This window comes from Cricetulus griseus, chromosome 2 (assembly GCF_003668045.3).
Source record: "Cricetulus griseus strain 17A/GY chromosome 2, alternate assembly CriGri-PICRH-1.0, whole genome shotgun sequence".
In the NCBI taxonomy this organism is placed as follows: Eukaryota; Metazoa; Chordata; class Mammalia; order Rodentia; family Cricetidae; genus Cricetulus; species Cricetulus griseus.
The window spans coordinates 121,313,533-121,334,785 of record NC_048595.1 but is presented as its reverse complement, the minus strand read 5'-3'; the positions used below and the strand labels follow the sequence as shown (position 1 = coordinate 121,334,785).

Sequence of the window (21,253 nt, the reverse complement as noted above, 5' to 3'; positions counted from 1 at the left end):
GTGTGTATGTGTGTCTATGTGTAAAAGCTATGCAACCAAAATACCACGGGGCCAGACGGGCCACACCACCACCACCACCACCACCACCACCACCACCACCACCACCACCCATGCACACACCAAGAAGCAAACAGAGGATGCATAATGAACAAAGCTTTAATCACCAGTGATTGTTCTGGGGTTCTCAATAAAGCAATATGAAAGTAGTTCATTTTGACTACAACCTCTAAGCTGCACTCAAGTAGGAAAGATTACCCTATAAGTATTCATAAACAGAAAAAGATAGTTAATATTTGAGGACTTAAAGGAAGCCCAGGGATAGAACTCAGCATGTGATAGTACTATCTCATTCCACCATTTTGAAACAAATCTTATCATTCCTTCACTGTTTGCTCTCATAGCCCACCAGAAAATATAGACTGACTTCGGTAGGGGTCCCAGATTCTAGGAAGTTATTTACCCACCTCCAAAGCTCATGTTCTTGGCCACTATAATAAAAATCACCTTAGGATGTTCAGGCACAGAAAGGTAAATGCTGCATGACTTCCCGTAACCTCTGAAGAGCATATGACTTACCAAAACCTGGGAAGTGTGCAGGGAGAGGCGATAAGCAGAGACAGGTCAGGAACAGCATCCATTCATTGCCTTATCACACAGTAAAGAAGCTATGATCACAGTAAATAATGGTTCAATCTGAGCCACAGAGAAAACTATTTTCACCTGACGGGTACATGTTACAGACAGGTATCACCAAACCCCACAAAAAAGTACAAACGGTATGGTGATCTTTAAAAAAGTATATATGAAAAGATTCAAGTATAAAAGATGCTACTCTATTTTCAACACATTTTTCCTTTTAAAGGAACACACCAGTCTAATCATAGCATACATCTCCTACCTCAGATTTTCCTCCAGCAAAAGCTGAATAACTCCAAGTTCCTATCACACCACAGCCAGAATTTCCCCATGACCTAAGACTTATCTTCTACCCCTTTATTAGATCCACTGCTTCTTCATTCAGACAATTATATTTAAAATAGGTATGAATCCTGTTAAAATTCCTTCAAGATTTCTGATGCCCCCTTAATAAAGGTAGAGAAAGTGAGGGATACTATCCACAGGGAAAATGTTGACATACAAGCTTTCAGCAATAGAGGGTGAGTAACTAAGATTCCTAGATTCCTGTGTAAAAATCCAAGGATCACAGTGTTACTAATTCTCCACTCAGATGTGGACTAGGACTTTTTGAATGAGCTCGAGGAGTAACCTGTGGGGAGTTGTGATGTACACATGCAAAGGTCAGATTGTAAAATCTGAGGACAGAATGTGTTACAGAGAAGACGACCCCGTACTTTAGACATTTTCAACCACTGTGACCAAATATCCTGAGGAAACAAAAGATGTTCTGGTTCCTGGTTTTATCATGGGATAGGGGTGGCACATCATAGTGGCCAGGAATCAATGTTTACATTTCTTTCTCCTCCTCCCTTTATTCCATCTGAGTCCTCAGCCTGTTAGGTGATGCTACCTCCACATTAAGGGTTAGTCCTCCCCTATTTAATCTTTTCTGAAAAGCCCCTTCAGAGGCAACCCAGAGATGTACTTCATATCTCACAAGGTACTTCTCAGTTCAAAGAAGCTGGCATTCAGGGTTAGTCAGAAGATAAAGGGAAGCTAAGCCGGCCAGCAGCAGAGTACTTGAATAGAATGTGCCAGACTCCAGGTTTAACCTCAGGCACCATATACAAGAGTGACATTAAGAAACCTGACAAGGGCCACCTCAGCCAATCATAAACACCAGCTTACATGTAGCTGTGTTCCTCCTTGCCATGTGACAGAAAAAAAAGCCCTTCACATGAGTAATCCTCCTCCCTCAAGCTTACAGCCCAAATAAACATGAGAATTACCAGGCAGATTCCAAAGGAGGAACATTCCACACAGTATCAACCACCATCATCAAACAGAAGTCCAAGAAGGCATCCCGATCAAGGAGATGTGAAAACAAGTGCCATGGTATTATTCTTGGCTGGATCCTGGCAAAAGGAACATTATAGAAGCTAATAAAAAAATTAAAGTGTACAAGTAGGAAATGAAGGATCCATACTCATTAATTTCGAAGGTATCAGGAAGTCCAGAAGCTGGGCACAAGGTAGTTAAGAACTCTGGCTAGAAAATATTTTCAGATTTTCTGTAAAATTCCTTTCACCTGATTTATAAAGAATAGATACTGTGAAATGGCAGAAGGAAAAAAATTGGATGTCTTTGGGGCACATGTTCAATATTCTGAATATAGCACCCAAAATCCAAATGTACAAACTTACTTTCAAAGGAAAAACATTTGACACTGTTAGACACTATCACAGCCTACAAATCTAATTATCTAAGTAAATCATTTACAAAATCTCAGAAATGACACAATCTTAGCTGCATTTTATTCGTACACTAACAAAGAGATTGACTCAGTGTCATCCCATCAGATAACTCAAGTGACGTATTTCTATGTCCCCTAGATATGCATTTCATCCTGTGTCTCAAAATGCATAGTATGTAAAAATATCAAATTTGGAGGACCAAGTAAGATGGCAGAACAGATGTGAATCCCACCTAGTCAGTTACTCTGAATTCCTATCTTCATTTTACATTTTCATGGAAATAGTTTTTCACTTAAATTTGGCTCCAATGTTATAAAGATAACCAAAATTAAGTGAATTCTGGATTTGAAACACTAGTTATGACTAAACTGTACTTAGCCTACAACCACTACATATAGGTACTACATTTTAGCAGGAAGGAAACTCTACTACATTGAGATTATATACTAATAAGTACTATGTAAGTAGAAAGTAAAGATAACCACCTTGATCAGTTATCTCTAACAATATTTTAGTTCATAGAACAGAATCTCTAAATCCAACACCAAGAAGCAAGGTCAGTGAAAAATAACCATGTTCCAACTATAGGTGAAAAATGAATAACTGCCCTCAATTCTTTATGTACACTGATAATTACATACTTGTGGAGGCTCCTGATGCTACCAGTGGGTACACCAGACACCGCCAGTGATGTCTGTATACAAGCAACTGGTTTTGAGAACACAAAACTAAAATTTTATTTTCTCATCCAACTAAGGGCTTTATAGAGAGCAAAGTTAATGATGAGCATACCATCCAGAATTAAGATTACCCATCCATATAAGGTCCATGAATTCTAAAAGATAATGTAAAGACTGTTAGAAAAGGACTCCTTGGAGCCATGGAAGAGATAGGCTGGTATTTCTATTTCCTCCTACTACCTAAAAAAAAAAAAGGGGGGGCCCTCTTCCTCTTCTATTATAAGTATGAATAAAGAACACTCCCCCTCATCTTTAATTCACTTAATCTAAATAACTAACTGAAATGATTAACTTACATGCATTTGCCAATCAGGAAAATCTTAATAAGCAAAAGTTGTTTTCTAGCAAGCAGTGTGTATTTATAAAGATAGAAAAAAAGGAAAGAACACAGATATGAATGAACAATTTTTATTGAAACCCTCAAAGATTAAAGAGGACCAAATGGTGAGTTCGGTACCATAACAAAAAACAAAAAAAAAAAAAAAAAAAAAAAAAAAATCTCACCTACTGTACCATCATTCACAGGAATGAACAAACCCAAACACGACAAAATTCAAATTCTCATTTGTAACTGCTACAAGTGAATGTAAATGAGCTAATCATTTCATCATACCCTTTCTTTAATCATATGAAAAAGGGAATTTACATGGCATAACAAAAGATATGCAAAACTTAATGAAAACACAATTCTCTTAAAATCTCACAAACTTACTTTTAAAGGATGCAGAATGCACTTGAAATGATTGAATGACTTAAGCTGATTGGGTTTTTTTTTTATTGCAAACTGTTTGAACATCAGCTTAACCCTCATGCATGGTACTCAAAAAAAAAAAAAAAAAAACACAGCTTTTCAATTAGAAAGATCACATGTTAAAATGAGGAATTAAGCACTAAAAGGCTGAGTTTTTTTTTTTCTTTTTTTAAGGAATTTTCAAGTACCAATATATGTAAATACTAATTTTGGTTACACTTTCCCCCTTACTGTTAAATATACAAACTATAATACCTTTAAAAATAAAATACCCACATAACTTTAATAAGAACCATTCAAATGACAAATTGGAAAACCGTTAAGCAAGAAATCACGGGACCAACAATGTTGTAATTTAAGATTATTCATACATTTTATTATATACCTAGTCTTGTAGAGTCCGGGCTCTCTCCCTTTTGGTCCCCACAGTTAAGAAACATTCTGTTGGTTGTGCTCAAGAGACAACCTGTAATGATTTCATTTACTGGAAAAATAATCTTGCAATATACTGACTGACCAAGAAGGAAGAGAAGGTTGGAGCTTTGGGGAATACTTAGGTGAGAAAAACACAAAATTAGTGGAAGCTTTTTTCCCAAAGGAATGCTGCACCCATTTCACTTAAGATTAGAAATTCAGGTTAAAGGCACTGGGATGTTCCTCTCACCACGAACAGACTCTCAGCTAAACTGGCCCTGTCTGAGTCTACTGCAATCAGCCTGCTCGTTGGGAATTTCGATGACATTTCTTACACCTAAGGTAAATTAAACAAGACTGAATTAGTTTATAATGTCACTAGTTTTATAAAAATATCCAGAGTTGCTAATAAAGCACCAAGAAAAAGAGAACCTCAGGGGGAGGACTCAGCCCCTTCCTAAAAGGTCACCCTTTTACAGTTTTCTCTAGTAGGAGCTCCAGAATGACATGAGTCACCTTTGAAATGTCCTACCTGTGCAATCTTAGGGATATAGAACATTGCTGTGCTGACTATACCCAAATGCCAATTTTCATTATAAATAGTTAAGAGACATGTTACAAGATTTCATGGCTTAGTCTCAAAAAGGTAAAATAGGTGCAATTTTCCTTTATGAAAGTTTTCATTCTTTAACATACCATTAATATTTTGATGTTCCCTTCAGTAAACACTGACATAACTACACTGGGACTACCAAGTAATGTGAGAAATAGCTATGGTTATCTACAAATACTGTATTCTAATAAAAAATACAATATTTGCACATTCTAAAACATTGTACAAAAAATTACATAAATCAAAGTTTCAAAGGAATATCCACCACAAGGCTTTCATGTTGAAGTGAGCAGAGGAGAGCAAATGAAAAAAATCTCTAAACACGATGTAAACATAAATGGAGTAATACAAAACATCAAGGTATTCAAATCTATTGTATTGCTATTTTCACCTTTAACATATCATTCTACATAGCTTTCTCCTTTCAAAACAGTAATGTAAGGGGCAAGACATTATTTTCATAACCTTATGCCATCAAATCACTCAATACAGATGCACAACACATTCAATTATACAAAATCAATTTGCTTCAAGATACAAAATTAATGTTGATATGTAATTAATGAAAAAAATAGGATGTTAGAAAGATAACTATAAGAATACCCAGATATATGCTGTATTCCCACTTATATAGATCTGATCAATAAAACATCAACACATTCACTTAGATACTGATTTAATTCATGGATCAAGGCCATATTTTCAAAGTATTTTAAGGATGCCAGGACACTGCAACAGCTGAAGAAGAGTTGAGGAATAGTTTATGCTTTGCTAAACAAGAACTATGTTTTTTTAGCTAGTGAGTACCTAGAGTAATAATTTTTTACTTCATGATAGCAATCCGCTCACAAACACCCAGAAACAGGATTGAAGGGTTTTAAATGTAGTTATAAAGGTCATAAAAAGTCTGATTAGACTGAGGTACATTGCTCAAAGTGTTGAGATTCATTAAGTGGTAGAAACAAAATAATTAATCCCTCAAACCAATGCACATTCTCAGTGTACATATAATTGGGAAAGGGTGTGCATTTACTCAAGTCCACCAAGCTGCATATCAGTATTCTGTTACACCAAATAGTTTGAAGACAAGGGAAATGTTCTAATATTATTTTAGATTATATTTCTTTTGGCTAAAATAGAGCATAAGGTTGCTTTGCCATATTAAAAGTTTACTACAATAATTTTTCACATAAACATTCAGACTTGAACTCCAGGGCTAAATATGGCATGATTATTTTGCTTTTAATCTGTCAAATAGCTAAAAACTGACAATTTAAAAACTACAACAAAGAAAAGGTTGAAGCAGTGAGACTCTTACATCATTGAACCACTTCTAATGGTTAACTGTTAGTACTTAACAAATTCAAAGAGTTAATGAACCCTTGCATTCACTCAGTCTTCTGTGCCTTAGCTAGGATGCATAATTACAAAAGACAGCAGGTACTGGTCAAAGCTTCAGGACAGAAAGTGCTTGATGAAGTTACAGTTCTCAAGTGTTTGGTGAGAGTATAAGGGCAGATGCGCTGATGAAAACCATTACAAGAAGAGTCAATTTCGTGTTAAAGTGTTCAAAGATGTCACCGTAAGCAGGAAAAAAAAAAAAAAAGAAAAGAAAAAAAAAAGCTTTAATAACGTCTTCTTTGACTTATTAGGCATTTCCAGAGTCTACATCATTAGTGTTGTCATTTTAACAGAACATTTCCACACGGTGGTTATTGCTTGTTTCTATTTCTCTCCTGAAAGAAAAATATAAATATTATAACACAATATAGTCACTATGTAGTGATTTTAACTACAGGCACAAATAATGCAAATCATCTCAAGACACAGCTCTTCAGTTACTAATTATCTCTATTTATTACAGTGGGACAATTGGTGTAAACCTTACATAAAGAACTCCAAACTATCTTATTTCAAGATAGTTTATATCCTCTTTACATCCCTATTTTCCTACAAGATTTAAGAATAAGAATATTATGATTTTTTTTGAGTTTTTCCAGTGAAGTTTAAATAGTGTGGTATACCCATTTTAAAACTTTTTATTGGCTGAAATAGAGAAAACATTGCATTAAATTAAAGGAACATTAAATTAAGAATTCAGTATAATTTTGAAATGACTTTCATTAAAAATGTCCACCACTTATTCTCACATTCAGTATATTGTAACTTTTCACATCAAGAATAAACAAGGCCCAAGACTGCCTCCCAAAGGAGGGTAGTTTGCTATTCTAGGGGAAGAATAGGAGGGAACAGGGATGAGGGGAGAGGGAGAAGGGAAAGAGGTAACTACTTAAGGCTACATTAGGCAGGGAGGTATGACAGTTAATCAATCAATGTATTATTTAAAAAGGAAATAGAACATTTCAGATTGAAATGTAATCAACTTAAAAAAATTATTTAAAATGTATAGTGTTCTGCATCCGTGTTTGCCTGCAGGCCAGAAGAGGGCACCAGATCTCATTATAGATTGTTTTGAGCCACCATGTGGTTAATGGGAACTGAACTCAGAACCTCTGGAAGAGCAGCCAGAGTTCATCTCTCTTTATAAAGCATAACTTTCAAGAGACAGAAAAAAAGATAGTAAATAAAACTATAAAAGAAAACTCCATTAATCTAAGATTAAAAAGATCTTAGGTTATAAGAAGGTAAATAAATATTTACCCTTTTATAACATGAGTCACCATAAATGTACATTGATTCATGAATGAAAATTAAAAGAATTTTTAAATCTCTTATTACATATTTACGAGAAATCCAAAACACACAGAGAAAAGTTAAAATAGCAGAAACACATTACAACATAAACAAAATGATGTCATATGAAATATCCAATTAAAGGTGAAAGTTCCTACTACAGATAGACATGTCAATGGCTTACATAGTACATTCAAGTTTCCCAAAGCTCTAACAATACCAAACAACTTTACTCTAAATAGACTTGTAAGAAATAGCTAACAAATTCATGATTGGAGAATGCAACATGTTTTTCTTAGTAAGAGATAAGTACATCAAAATTAAACATAAAAACTACAGAAAACTGAATTCAGAGTATATGTTCTAACTAGATCACAAGGTCATGACCACATGGCAGCCCAGAATGCAAGCCCTGATAATGTCAGGGTTCAGAATTGTTTTCCTTATTTTTTGAAAAGTGTGTGTACTGTGTGTGTGTGTGTGTGTGTGTGTGTGTGTGTGTGTGTGTGTGTGTGTGTGTGTGTGTGTGTGTGTGTACTGAGGGAGGAGGGGTATTAATCAATTTGTGGAATCAGTTTCCCCCTTCTAGCTTGTAGGTCCAGAGTTCAAATTCAGCTCATCACACCTGGCAGTAATCATCTTGACCTACTGAACCATTCTGCTGGCCCTAAGAACCAGTTCCACACACTCCATTTCTGAGCTTCAATTTCAGAAGCAAAACATAAGAACACACACACACACACACACACACACACACACACACACACACACACACACACACACACACACGCCTAAAGATTGTTACGCTCCTAAAACTCTTCAAAAATTGTTAGAACATTTTTCTATGAATAAAATGTTAATTTTATAGCCCAAAGAACTAAAAGTTCACATGAATAGAATTTCAAAAACTATTCAAAGCTAAGACACAATGTGCACATTATCCAACCCAACAAAACAAAAATCAAAACCTAATTTTTTGTAACCAGTGAGTGACTGATTTGAAAACTGAACTGAGGCTAATCTTTGTAGCACACCACCTGTACTCTCAGTACCTGAGAGTTTGAGGCAAAAGGATCACGAGCTCTAAGTGAGATAGGGATACATAAGAGATCTTGCCTCATAAATAATCACTAAGATGAAATGAAAGCACCAAGAATGCCAAAATGCTAATAAGCTAAAAAGGTTAAAACAAATTAACAACTTTTAAAAAGGCAGAATCAGTGAGAAACTCAGAACAAAGATTGTAGCCACAAGACTTACTGATGGATTAGATCAGAATTAAGAAGAGAAGTATCGGGCTGGCAAGGTTGCTCAATGAGAAGACCTGAATCTGATCTACAGAACCAACAGAAGGATAGAACCAACTTCTAACTGTCCCCTAACCTCTACAGTCGTCTTATGAAATGCATGTTGCCCTCCACCACACTTCATGTACAATACATATACCTACATGATCTTTAAAAAAGAGAAACATCATAGTAGCCTGCCATGTAAAAGGTAGAGAAAAAGTCAGGGGCACACAAATAGGGAGTATATTAGACTTCAGATGTTTACAAGTGAGGACTTCAAATAGATATTGAGATAGATGCCCTGGACATAATAAGGACCATTCAGGATGGGAGCACAAATTTGGAAACTGCCAGTGCATAGTTAATGTCCATCAAGAAAATGAGTCTCCCAGAAATATATAATCTATTTCTTTCAAAACAGTAACAAGGCTGAGAGCTGGCTCAATTAGTAAAGTGCTGGCCTCTCAGACATGAGGCCCTGGGCTCTGATCCCCACTAAGCACAAAAAGTCGGACAAGTAATGCACATCTGTAATCCCTGGAAAGAAACATGACAATTCCTGGAGGCTCTCAGGCCATGTAGCCTAGCATATGCACATTAGGGAACAACACGAGACCTTGTCTCAAATAAAATGCAAGGTGAGAATTGACAAGCATTCCCATACACCTAACACATGAATGAACACATATTGCGCGCGCGCACACGCACACACAGAGGGAGAGAGAGAAAAACCCCACATTTACACTACCAAAAGGTAGGGCTGTGTCTCAAATTAAATATATATTTACAATAAGGTATGTACAGGCTATCAGCTGCAGATCAGAAGAAACATGAGTCTTAGAAGTAATGGATTGCCAATGATCTTATCGATGTGTTAAAAAATGAGAAATTTATCACACAGCTGGCATCGCAATTACATGTGCTGTTAAAACTAACAGAGATGAGGGAAATATGATTTGCATAAAAAGAATCACTATTCAGTGAAGCTAGGAAAGGATTAATTGCACAAAGTCCCTATGTTATCCAAAGTGACTCAGAAAATTAAATTTTTACTTTAATGACTGATACTTTAAAAAATAATTTAGGGGAAAATCCTTCCTCCACTTTCCATCAATGGCAAAATGCCTCTACTGATCAGATACTGAGATAGAACAGTCACCAAGTCTTTGAGGAAAACAACCATAAAGTATAAGAGGTCTTCTCTACTCCAAAAGAGATGAATACAGACCACAGGACCAGGAGCATAAGTATGCCCAAGGACATGACCCTCGGCACATTTACTGACATCTATTCTTTTGACAGAGCTTAAATTTCCATCTCCTTCAAACTAGAAAGCATTTAGAAAACAAGACTTTCCCAATATCCTGAGAAGGCCTGCAGCTTCTTTTATATCACAGGCAAATTGCCAATTTTCCTTCTAATGACCTGAAGGCTTATCATCCTTAGTATTATTTCTACAACCAGACCAAAGCCTGCAAATGAGCCACCAAAGTACTTAAGAAACCACAGCACCCAGTAAGAAAAAGAGCAGAAGCTCTGAGCTGAAGGAGGTAGTGAGTGCCTGGAAAAAGCAAAGCAAGACACTCAAAGTCAAATGAAACAAACAACATAAAATACTTTGTAGTTTAGCAGATCTAATTTCCTCCCCAAACAGGGTTTCTCTGGGTAGTCCTGGCTGTCCTAGAACTCACTCTGTAGACCAGGCTGGCATCAGACTCAGACCTGGCTGTCTCTGCCTCCCAGTGCTGGGATTAAAGGCGTGGGACACCACAACCTGGCAAAATCTAATCTGTGAGTTCCAGACCAGCCTGGTCTACTAGAGCTAGTTACAGGACAGCCTCCAAAGCCACAGAAAAATTCTGTCTCAAAAACCAAAAAAAAAAACAAAAACAAAAACAAAAACAAAAAAACCAAGAAAAAAAGCTGTTTACATAAAGGGGTAAGTGATCATTCACTCCCTAATATCTGAATTAGGGAAAAAAACAGTAAAGTACAAAAAAACTAAACAGACACCAAAAACCTAATATACTAACATAAACAAGTAAAGTTAAAATCACAATACTGAGCGATATGATAAAACAAACACATTTGTTATAGCCACGCCAAAACCCATAATCTAATGAATGCTTGAAGCATCCGAAATTAAACCACCTGCTCAGGTGTTTTTAAAATGTCCCTTACATGCAGGCAAAACACAGATAACAAACACACACATAACAACATCAACAAGAAAAAAAAAAAAAAAAAAAAAAAAAACCTACTCGGGAATCTTTAAAAATGCAGGGAGAAACAAAGACAAGCTGTAACAGACTGGAGGTAATTACAATGACACAACAGAATGCAACGTTGGTATCCAGACAGGGTTTTGAAACAGAAAAGGGAGAACTAACTGCACAAAACTGTCCTCTGACTGACACACATGTATTATGACATACCCATATCCCATACACACATATATGCAACACTAAATATAGTATAAAAGATTGTATAGGATAAGGGCAGTTACATTGAACTAAATATCTTATCCACTAAGAAGCCAGAGCATGTGGGTGAGAGCCTTTCATCAGTAATACTGTGCTAACTTTCTGGCATGATCTGTCCCATCAAAGGTAGCACCTTTTTTATTAGAAATTAAGGTAAAAGAATGTAAAGAAAACAGAACAAATCTGCAATACACAACAAATCCTAAATTATAGTCACTGGGGCAATGCATATGCTTGCCCTTTAAAACTTGTTTTAAACTTGCTTCTATTATCTTTCCCTTCTCTGCACAGCCACACTATGATTTAGAACTACACTAAGAGGTCCCAGTTCCTAAGTCTACACGAGTTGGCTCACAAGTATGAAGCACTTGCAGCACATGTGACATCTGTCCAACCCCTTAACCCAAGATACAAGGACAGACTTAAAGCTGTTCTCTAACCTGTGCACTGTGTAACTCTGAATACACCCACACCCATGTGAATACTTTTTAATATTTCAGACTTGAAAAAAATAATCTACTAATCTATAAATGAATCATCTTTGCCAAGATCAAATAAACTAAATGTGTACTACCAAAAAAAAAGGAAAAATGAAAACATTAACAGAAAAAAATTACGTTTCCTGAATGCTGAACAAGCCCTCTACCAAGAAAGCTGCTTCTTCAGCCTGGCAGAAAGTAGCTTATCATCAAAAAGAGACAAAACAAGGCCCTTTGTCCAGCAAGCTTTGAACTATTTTCTGCCAAAAATGACATGATTCTATGTAATTTCCTTTTCATGAAATATTTTCTGGGTGGGGCAGTGGTAATGAACACCTTAATTCCCAGCATTTGGGAGGCAAAGGCATCCCAAATTCTATACTGAATTCTATGCCAGCCTGGTCTATAGATCGGGTTCCGGGATAACGATAACCAGGGTTACACAGAGAAACCCTGTCTCAAAATACCGCCCCCCCCAAAAAAAAGAAAAAAATTATTTCTTAAGAAAATACACCTTATGTTTATTAAATGAAAAGTACTAAGGATTAAGGTGCATTCCTATAATCCCACACTTGGAAGGCAGAAGCAGAATTACAAGTCCTAGGCAAGAAACAACTGGAGCAAACCAGTGACTTAAAACAACAAATAAAGCCCACAATACTATGGTCCTCAATTAGTTAAGGAAAGTAATAAACTTATTAATTGAAATTCTCTTCAGTTTAATAATATGGATTCACAATTACAGTATGGAAGAGCTACCTCACCTAAGGCCTATGAGTAATCTGAAGAACTAGAAAGGAGCATTGGAATATACCAAGGCTGGGGGGAAGGGAGAACCAATGCCCTAAAATGTTAACTAAAGATATTGTCACTGCAACAAAAATAGGGCAACTATTAAAACTAAAACTTGGAGCTGGGGAGATGCTTCAGTGGTTAAAAGCACAGACCACTTTTCCAAACGACTGAGTTCAATTCAAAGCACCCACATTATAGCTCACAATCCATCTGTAATTCCAGTCCCAGATTTTATCCCTTTTTTGGCCTCCACAGGAACTGCACACATGTGGTACACAGACATACACAAAGGCAAGACATCTGCACACATAAAAAATGTAAGGGTTAAGTTAAATAATTATAATAAAAAAACCAAAACCTAAAACTAAGGATTCAGGCATTATGCTGGCCTGCCCCTGTCACCTGGTAGAATACACTCAGGCAGTACCCTGATCAGTCCAGGTGCAAAAAGAAAGACCTCTGCCCACTTATACTTCTTTCCCTTTCTAATAATCTCACTTAAGCTCTGTCTGACAAGCATGTTTGTCCCCTGCCTCCGTCAACCTCACCTGCCATGGAATCCACCAAGGTTCCCTACGCTTTATCATAACAAAAATCTCAAAAAAGATTGTTGATAAATAAGGACTTATATGAGTAAAATGATATAGGATATAAATGATTCATTCAAAGGAAAGAAAACTCTAAGGATACCTAAATAATCTATTAGTATGAGGGTAACTAAAATTTACGTTGGACTAATACAATGAGGTCTTCTTTATTTTCTTCTCATATTCAAGGATTATATTAGCTTTACCAAAGGGCAGTGCATATAAATAATTCGTCTGGAAGCAAGTTAAGATAATAAAGATAATGGGCTTGAGTAAGCATTTGCCTAGATTTCAAGAGGCAAAACCTCCCATTTTCCTCTCACATTTCCATTTTAAGTTCTGCTACTCTGTCAATACTAAAGTTCTTGATTCATCAGTTCCACACTGCATTTCCTTGTTAAGTTTATCAAAATCAGTGTTTTATATCTCAGAAGTTTAAATAATATACCTACGGCACTAGCTCTTAAATTATTGTAATATTTGAATAAATTGTTAACAAACTTCAGATAGATAAAAACCATGCATGTGTCCCCTACTCCATCTCCTAATGTTACAGCTAGAACCAAACTTTTATAACTTTATACACAGAACAGCCAGTAGAGATCAGACAAATAAGAAAGAAAAAATCCCAAACTTTAGTCTTTTAGAGCAGTGGTTCTCAACCTGTGAGTCATGACCCTTTTAGGTGTGAAAGACCCACAGAAATGGTCTATGACCATCAGAAAAAAAATATTTACACTATATAATTCATAACAGTAGCAAAATTACAGTTATGAAGAAGGAAAATAAATTTATGGTTGGGTGTCACCATGAGAAACTGTGGTAAAAGGTCGAAGCATTATGGCATTATGGAAGGTTGAGAACCTCTGATTTTGAGCATTTACTCACTTGGCACTGTCTTCTTAAAACCTTTGTGACAGTCCTTTTACCTGATATTAAGAAATGAACAGAGAGCAAACTCTCCTACTCTACATCAGCTTATACACCTGTGTCAACAAAGATTATCTAGCTTTTTCTTCTTCTGCCCATATTTCTTCCCTCTGCCAAAGACAGTAGTTCCCAATCATAAGCCCATTTTGCTCGTTAGACTTTAAAACTCTTTCTGATCTTGAGTAACAAACCTGTTTAATTGAAAATGTCTTCAGGGTTTCCTTAGAAGGGTATTTCTTCCAGTATAACCAATAGCTACCAGAATTATCAGCATTTCTTCAATGTTTTTTTTTTCCATTTTGTTGAAATGCCTCTTTCAGTCTTTCTATAAAAAAAAAAACTATGGAGGCAGCTGGACAGTGGTGCACACGCCCTTAATCCCAGCACTCAGGAGGCAGAGGCAGAGGGAGGTGGATCTCTGTGAGTTGGAGGTCAGCCTAGTATACAGAACAATTTCCAGGACAGTCAAGATCTAACATGGGAGTATATTCCCATTAATCTCCTTAATCTGATTATTCTGATAATTATGTTTTATGTTTTTAATAACACTCTATTATTTTGCTATGAAAGAACAAAAAGCCCCAAATCTGATTCCCATCTCCCTGAAAGGTCTAAATCAAGGCAGACCCTATCTGTATTTCTCAAAACATTTTAAAAGAAGCATACCCCAAAAAGGACATCTTCATGACATCACACCGTCCACATTCCAAATTGTTCTACTGATCCAGTGTCTTATAATAACCATTATAATCTGGCTATTATTTAACTGCTAAGCTAAAAAGACTCCCTGACAACTTCTGATCCTCCTATGCTCCTCACTTCCCACATTTAACTAGGAGAAAACTCTGTTTAGCAATTCATTTAAATAGCTCTACAAGCCAGGTGGTGGTGATGCACGCCTTTAATCCCAGCACTCGGGAGGCAGAGGCAGGCGGATCTCAGTGAGTTCGAGACCAGCCTGGTCTACAAGAGCTAGTTCCAGGACAGCCTCCAAAGCCACAGAGAAACCCTGTCTCGAAAAACCAAAAATAAATAAATAAATAGCTCTACAAAGGTGCAAACAGCAGTCTGAATCACTCCAAAGCCAAGTTTCTACCAGGTCAGCACAGCAAAGACTGGCACCAGAATCAACCAGGGTGCTTGTCAGAAATGTAACTAAACTCCTTACCAAATACATAAATGTGTGTTTTACAAACACTCCAATAAGTACTTCTGGGCCTTAAATTTGAAAATTACTACTAGATCTTTATCTCAACAAAATTCACCACTGAGTGCTCAATGTTAGCTGAGGCAGTTTCCTCTGCTGCATGTATATAAGAAGTCAAAAGATATTTGAGTTCATAGAAAGAAATGAATCACTACCATGTTATAATGAAGACAGAAGTGTGTGCCTTAACACAGTTTCCCACAAAGACTTCCACAATGGATACTGTTATTTACTCTTGACTGTTTTCAAGACACCTAGGTGTACTGTATATGGAAAAATCCATTCATTTCCTACTCTTCCCCACTCTGTTTCCATCTAAAATCAGGCCCCCAAGTTGATGTTTAGTTCTGAAGAGAAAGCAACTCAAAAGTCTGCCTGCCTTACCTTGGGACCACATCCCAGTCTTACACAGATGTATGCAAGTCTCAGAGAAATTGTATTAATGTAAGAAACTCAAATGCTACACAGATCTAGTTCTAAAGGTCATGTCCTCCTAATCTTCCTTCCTTCAACTTCTTGCTCAATTTTGTTACGCATGTTTTGGTCCTACAAATTATATACTATAGTTTTACATAACAAACACATATACACACACCCCACCTTTCTCATAAAACAAAGCAATAGCAAACATTTACTTGAAAATAGTGCTTCAAATTTTAAATGCATTTTCTCATAATACTAACATTTAAGAGCAGTGACTAGAAGGGCTGTGGATATGAGGTAGGTTAGTTATTGATTTCTCTCAGAGTTAAGTAATTTAAACTATAATATTAAGGATGCATCCTGTGAAGTCCACCCATAAGGATGAATCCTCATACAAAAATTATTGGATTCTTACCCTTCGCATGGCTTCCTCCTCCTCTTGACGCTTTTCATAATGTGCAAAGTCATCAAAGATTGAGGTGGTATGCTTGAAAGTAGCAATTATTTTAAGCACTTGCTTTGCTTTTTCTAGGGGTACTTCTTGAGTGTCCCTTGAGTTGGTTACTGGTTTGTTGTCATTATTTTCTAAGCGAATATGTCGTAACTGGTTATTGGGAACATCTTTGACAAAGATCCATTTAACTTCAAATTTGCCCTTCCACTTATCCTGAGACCAGACACCAGCATATGCATTATAGTCCACAACAGACTTCATTTCAGCCACTCCACAAAAGTGTCCACTGCCATTCACACTGAAGAGTAAATACAGTGGGCCTTTCCCATTCAGGGAACGGTAAGCTGCATCCAAACGCTTGTTACCATGCTCAGTACTACACCAGATAGAGTACTTGATAGAACGATGTATATCATCCTCAGAATAGCTCTTTATTATAAACACACGTCCATTCTTCAGGTTCCAATCAAAGTCTTTGGGATTATAGTTGTTTATGGCCTTTAGTTTTTCCAGCACTGGATGCACCTCTACACTAGAAGGTGAAGCACTAACAGGTACAACACCTAAACCAAAGTTTTCACCGCCTGCTCCATTGTTCTGGTTGAAGCCGGTTCCTCTATTCCGAGGAGCTACCCAGCGATTCTGCAGCTGTGGCTGTTGAGACTGCACTTGGTGAGGCTGGGCCTGTGGCTGAGGTCCTTGTTGCTGTTGTGGTTGTGGTGGCTGAGGCTGCTGTTGAGGCAGTTGGCTTTGCACCAATGGTGGCGGTTGAATTAATGGCTGAGGCTGCTGGATTATAGTTTGAGGAGGCAGAACTGGTTGGGTTGGTGGAGCCTTTACCACTGACCCCTTTTCATCCCAAGTTCCAATATTCATGTTGTGTTTTATAGGAGGTGGTGGCACAGCAGAACCCCCAATTCCCACATTGCCCTTGGGTTTAAGTTTCGGTTGAGGTTTGGCAGGCTTTCTGGCAATGGCAGCCCAAGAAGTTGGTTTAGGTGCTGCACTGCTAACAGGGGGCACATTATTGGTTGCAATGCTAGTCATACCACTGCTGCTCAAGGCTGTACCTACAGTTTTTGTCACTGCAGCCGTCAGGTCACCACCAATTTTCAGTCCAGTCATGCCTTGCTCAATACTACTAATGCCAGGCACCTTACTCAAAGTATCATTTCCAAATCCGGCCTGTCCATCAGCAATAGCTCTCCCAAGAGAACTAGGTGGATAGCCATAACTGCTACTATAAGCAGAATTTTGTGTTGATTGTCCCTGAGATCCACTTGTCCCCCATGTAGAGAAATCAGCATTACCAGGAAAAAAGTTAAATCCATGTTGACCAAGAAATGGAGGGGTATTTCCTAATGCCCCTGGTTGACTAAAAACGCCATCTGGTATATAATGATGTTCTCCATTACTCATTTGTCCATAGGTTGTCAGATACGGCATAGGCTGGTCTCCAGCCGTGGACCATGCTGCTTCCCCAAGAGAATATGGAAATCCAATGGATGGAGCATAGTAACTAGGCATGTATGGATCTGACATTGGTGGATAGCTGTTATTCTGCAAAACAGAAAACCACAATCAGTAGTGAAATGTTCTCTTAAGAGAAAAGAAAATAGTTATCTCAAAGAATTTTAGCAGTTTTAAGTAAATGAAACAAGAGATGTGTCTGTTCCACATAATTAAAATTTAAATCAAGATTACCAGCAGAAATATTTACAGATGGGCACCAACACACCTAAGACAGTCTTACTGCCCAGCTGGACTCTAGTTCTCTACAACAGACTGGCCTCAAACTCAGTCGTCCTGCTTCAGTTAAGTGCTAAGATTATAAGCATGTGCAACATTGTCAGTGAGGAGTAATTTTAAAATACTATAAAACTATGGCATTTTTAGGTAGAAAGTATAAGAATAAAGATTGTGCTTCTGTCCCAATTTTAAAATAACGTAATTTCTACAAAATGCTAATTAGCTTTACAGGCACAAAATTATAATGTACATGCTAGATTTTAAGAGACCTAAAATGTATGTCAAATAGAGGAATAAATTGCAGTTTTCATGATGGAATCAAGTTTGGCCACTTAAATTTTGTACTTAGGAAAAAAACAAAATATAGTAATGCTGTATCTGAGAAGAAAATAAAAATCAAGATTATGCCTACACCATGAGACACAAATAACTGCGTTAATCTTCTCTATTTTCAAAATGAAATACAATAAAATATACTCTTTATCTTATTGCTGCTCCCAGAAGTTTTAAGAAGATTTTTAAAAGAAAATCCCATTGCTAATCAGAGGCCCGCAATACAATACAAGCTATTGCTACTACTCGTTGGTCGCTCAACAGAACTAGATGATACAACACCAAGATACCATACACGTTTAATTACAGAAATGAAGAAATCAAGAGGAAATATCAAGAAGGATTAAATTAGAGGCTTACATAGTGTCAGATCTTAGGAGAGGAAAGGAATCAAGTATGAACTCTGCTGTGAACATTTTAGCTACAATACCAACCTGCCAGGCAAGATGCACTCAATGGTGCAATACTGGCATGACTGTTATGACAGGAGTGACTGTACCAAGCTTGCTGCCTGGGTAGATTTTAGGTCTGCACCATAGCAAGAATTTTTATGTAGTACTGTAAACCTAGTCAAAAGACCATGGCTGTGGAGGTCAAAGGCCCTAAAGAGGAACCTACTACTATTCCTTTTCTAAATGTATACAGTGTCAAAATGCTATACTCATAAATTAATGATGCTTCAGCACTGGTCAGAGAAGCTTGTTTGCAGCAGGTGGCAGCTGATGCAGGGAATTCATAACTGGTCCAAATGCTAAGAAGTGACAAATGTTTAGCTTTAAATGGGATAGCTGTATCACTCTCTCTAAGGCTCAAGAAACACCAAGAACAGAGAATGCAGAGTCTGACAGCCAGAGTACAGACAGTACTGGGAAAAACCTATCTTCTGAACATGGTACAGCTATTATACCCAGCAACTCCCAGAAGCCGTGGCTATCTAAACAAAATCTGCACAAGACTTAGGCCCAGGGCATTATATCGTGGATGGGGAAGGGACCATTCTTAAGACCCCATAACTCTCAAAGGAAGTTAATGCCCCTGGGGTACAGGAATCCTCTATCCAAGCTCATGCAAGCAAGTCTAAATGTAGTAGGTCTTATACACAAAAGGACATGAGTTGGGCATGGCAACACACACCTTTAATCCCAGCACTTAGGAGGCAGAGGCAGTCAGATCTCTGTGAGTTCGAGGCCAGCCTGGTCTACAGAGAAAGTTCCAGGACAGCTAGAGCTATTACACAGAGGAAACACTGTCTCAAAAACACCAAAACAAACAAGCAAGCAAACAACAAGAAAAAAAAAGGGCATGAAAGGAAGGGGAGAGAGCAAATAATTTTTTTTAAATCTTTTACTCTGCTCACTACTTACCAACTTTGACTACCCATTTAAAACATTGGTGAGACATCACCAAAGTCTTGCTATGTATATGTAGCCAAGGCTGGCTTCTAACACTTCATGTTCTCAGACTGCCCTCAATACCATGATTTCCCGCTCCCAACCCCCAAGTGCTGAAACAACAGCTATGAAGCATCATGCTTTCAACTTTTGAAATCAGAAATTTTTACTATAGACAGTAATTTTTAATTACTATAATATAAAATCAAACTTCAGTTTGTATATTAAATAACTGTACATTTAAAAATTTTCCCAACTAAAAATAGCAAGTTCTTTTAATGAAAAAGACACTCCAAAATTGTTAGTCAATATAAAAAATACTCTAAAACTTCGCTGAAAATAAGATATTTCCCCTAAAAATGTCTTTAAGATAGATCTTTTCCTCTTAGTATGTTCCTCAAGACCCAAGCCCCCAGGCTCACACCCAGCTCTACAAAAAAACACTTTCAAAAGCAGCCTTCCTGGCTCCCCTGCAACCACCTCTGATAGAACCCACAAATATTCCCCTTCTAACCCTCTCTAAAATCTTCCCCTCTCAACCCCACCCCTACTTTACCCCAGCAGGCAACTCCTGCTAACCCAAAGTCCACTCCTGCCAGGAAAGCTGTCTTCACATCTTCCTTCTGCTCCTCCAGATCCCTTCCCAGTCCCATCTTCAGCTCTGTAGCACACCTGCTTCAATCTCACTTTCCTCTGACCTCATTCCTATCAGATCATGTAGATCTCCCCTAATGATCCAGCCCCCAACGCCAACAAGCATTTCCTGGGAACACACCAACAGTGCGGGCGGGCCAAGGAAACAGGTTCACAGGAAATTTCCAGGCAACACAAAGCTATCACACTTTCCTAAAATCCAGAGAGGAAACAGAAACCAAGGGAAGAAAGCACCCACCCAACAAAGACAAAACCAGATTATCAGCATCTAGACCTATAATGATTCCAATACCAGATGCCTAGATGACAGGGTAAAAACACAGAAACAACCAGGAAAATATGTCTTCACCAACCCTATCACGACAGACCCTGAATATTCCAACATAGCTGAAGTCCCCAAAATGAGCTCAAAGCAGCCAATGTGACTAGGATAGAGGTTCTTAAAGAAATGAATAAATCCCTTAAAGAAATCCAGGAAAACAAAAATAAACAGTAGAAAGAAATAAAATGTTTAAGATCTGAAAATGGATATAGAATAAAGAAAACAAACAGAGGGAATTTGGGAAATAAAAAATTTAGGAGTTCAAGCAGAAATTGCAGAAGCAAGCTTCACCAACAGAATAAAAGAGACGGAACAGAGAATCTCAGGCATTAAAGGTGTGAGAGAATAAAAATGGATACAATGGTCAAAACATATGTTAAATCTAAAAAACTTCTAGCACAAAAGATCTAGGAAATCTGGACACCATGAAAAGACCAAATCTAAGAAAAATAGGAAGAGGAAGGAGAAGAAACCCAGCTAAAAGGCTCAGAAAATATTTTCAACAAAACCATAGAAGAAACTTTTTCCTAACCTAGAGAAGTCTATAAAGGCACAAGCATATGAAACACCACC

The 21,253-nt window shown here is 37.4% G+C and overlaps 1 protein-coding gene across 6 annotated transcripts in view; it reads right to left on the bottom strand.

Annotated features, from left to right (window-relative positions):
* Ythdf3 (YTH N6-methyladenosine RNA binding protein 3) overlaps window positions 1-21,253 on the bottom strand; it is a 154,655-nt gene that overhangs the window by 120,974 nt on the left and 12,428 nt on the right. For 3 of the 6 annotated variants that reach the window (XM_027403478.2, XM_027403480.2, XM_027403479.2), the window contains 2 exons: window positions 16,193-17,791; window positions 4,212-6,626 (listed from right to left, as the gene is read on the bottom strand). In XM_027403478.2, the coding sequence (XP_027259279.1) occupies window positions 6,603-6,626; window positions 16,193-17,791 (1,623 nt within the window). In that variant the 3' untranslated portion in view covers window positions 4,212-6,602. Of the gene's footprint in view, window positions 1-4,211; window positions 6,627-16,192; window positions 17,792-21,253 lie in introns of those variants that run through there. The other 3 variants (XR_004768290.1, XR_004768291.1, XR_004768289.1) reach the window with 1 other exon arrangement.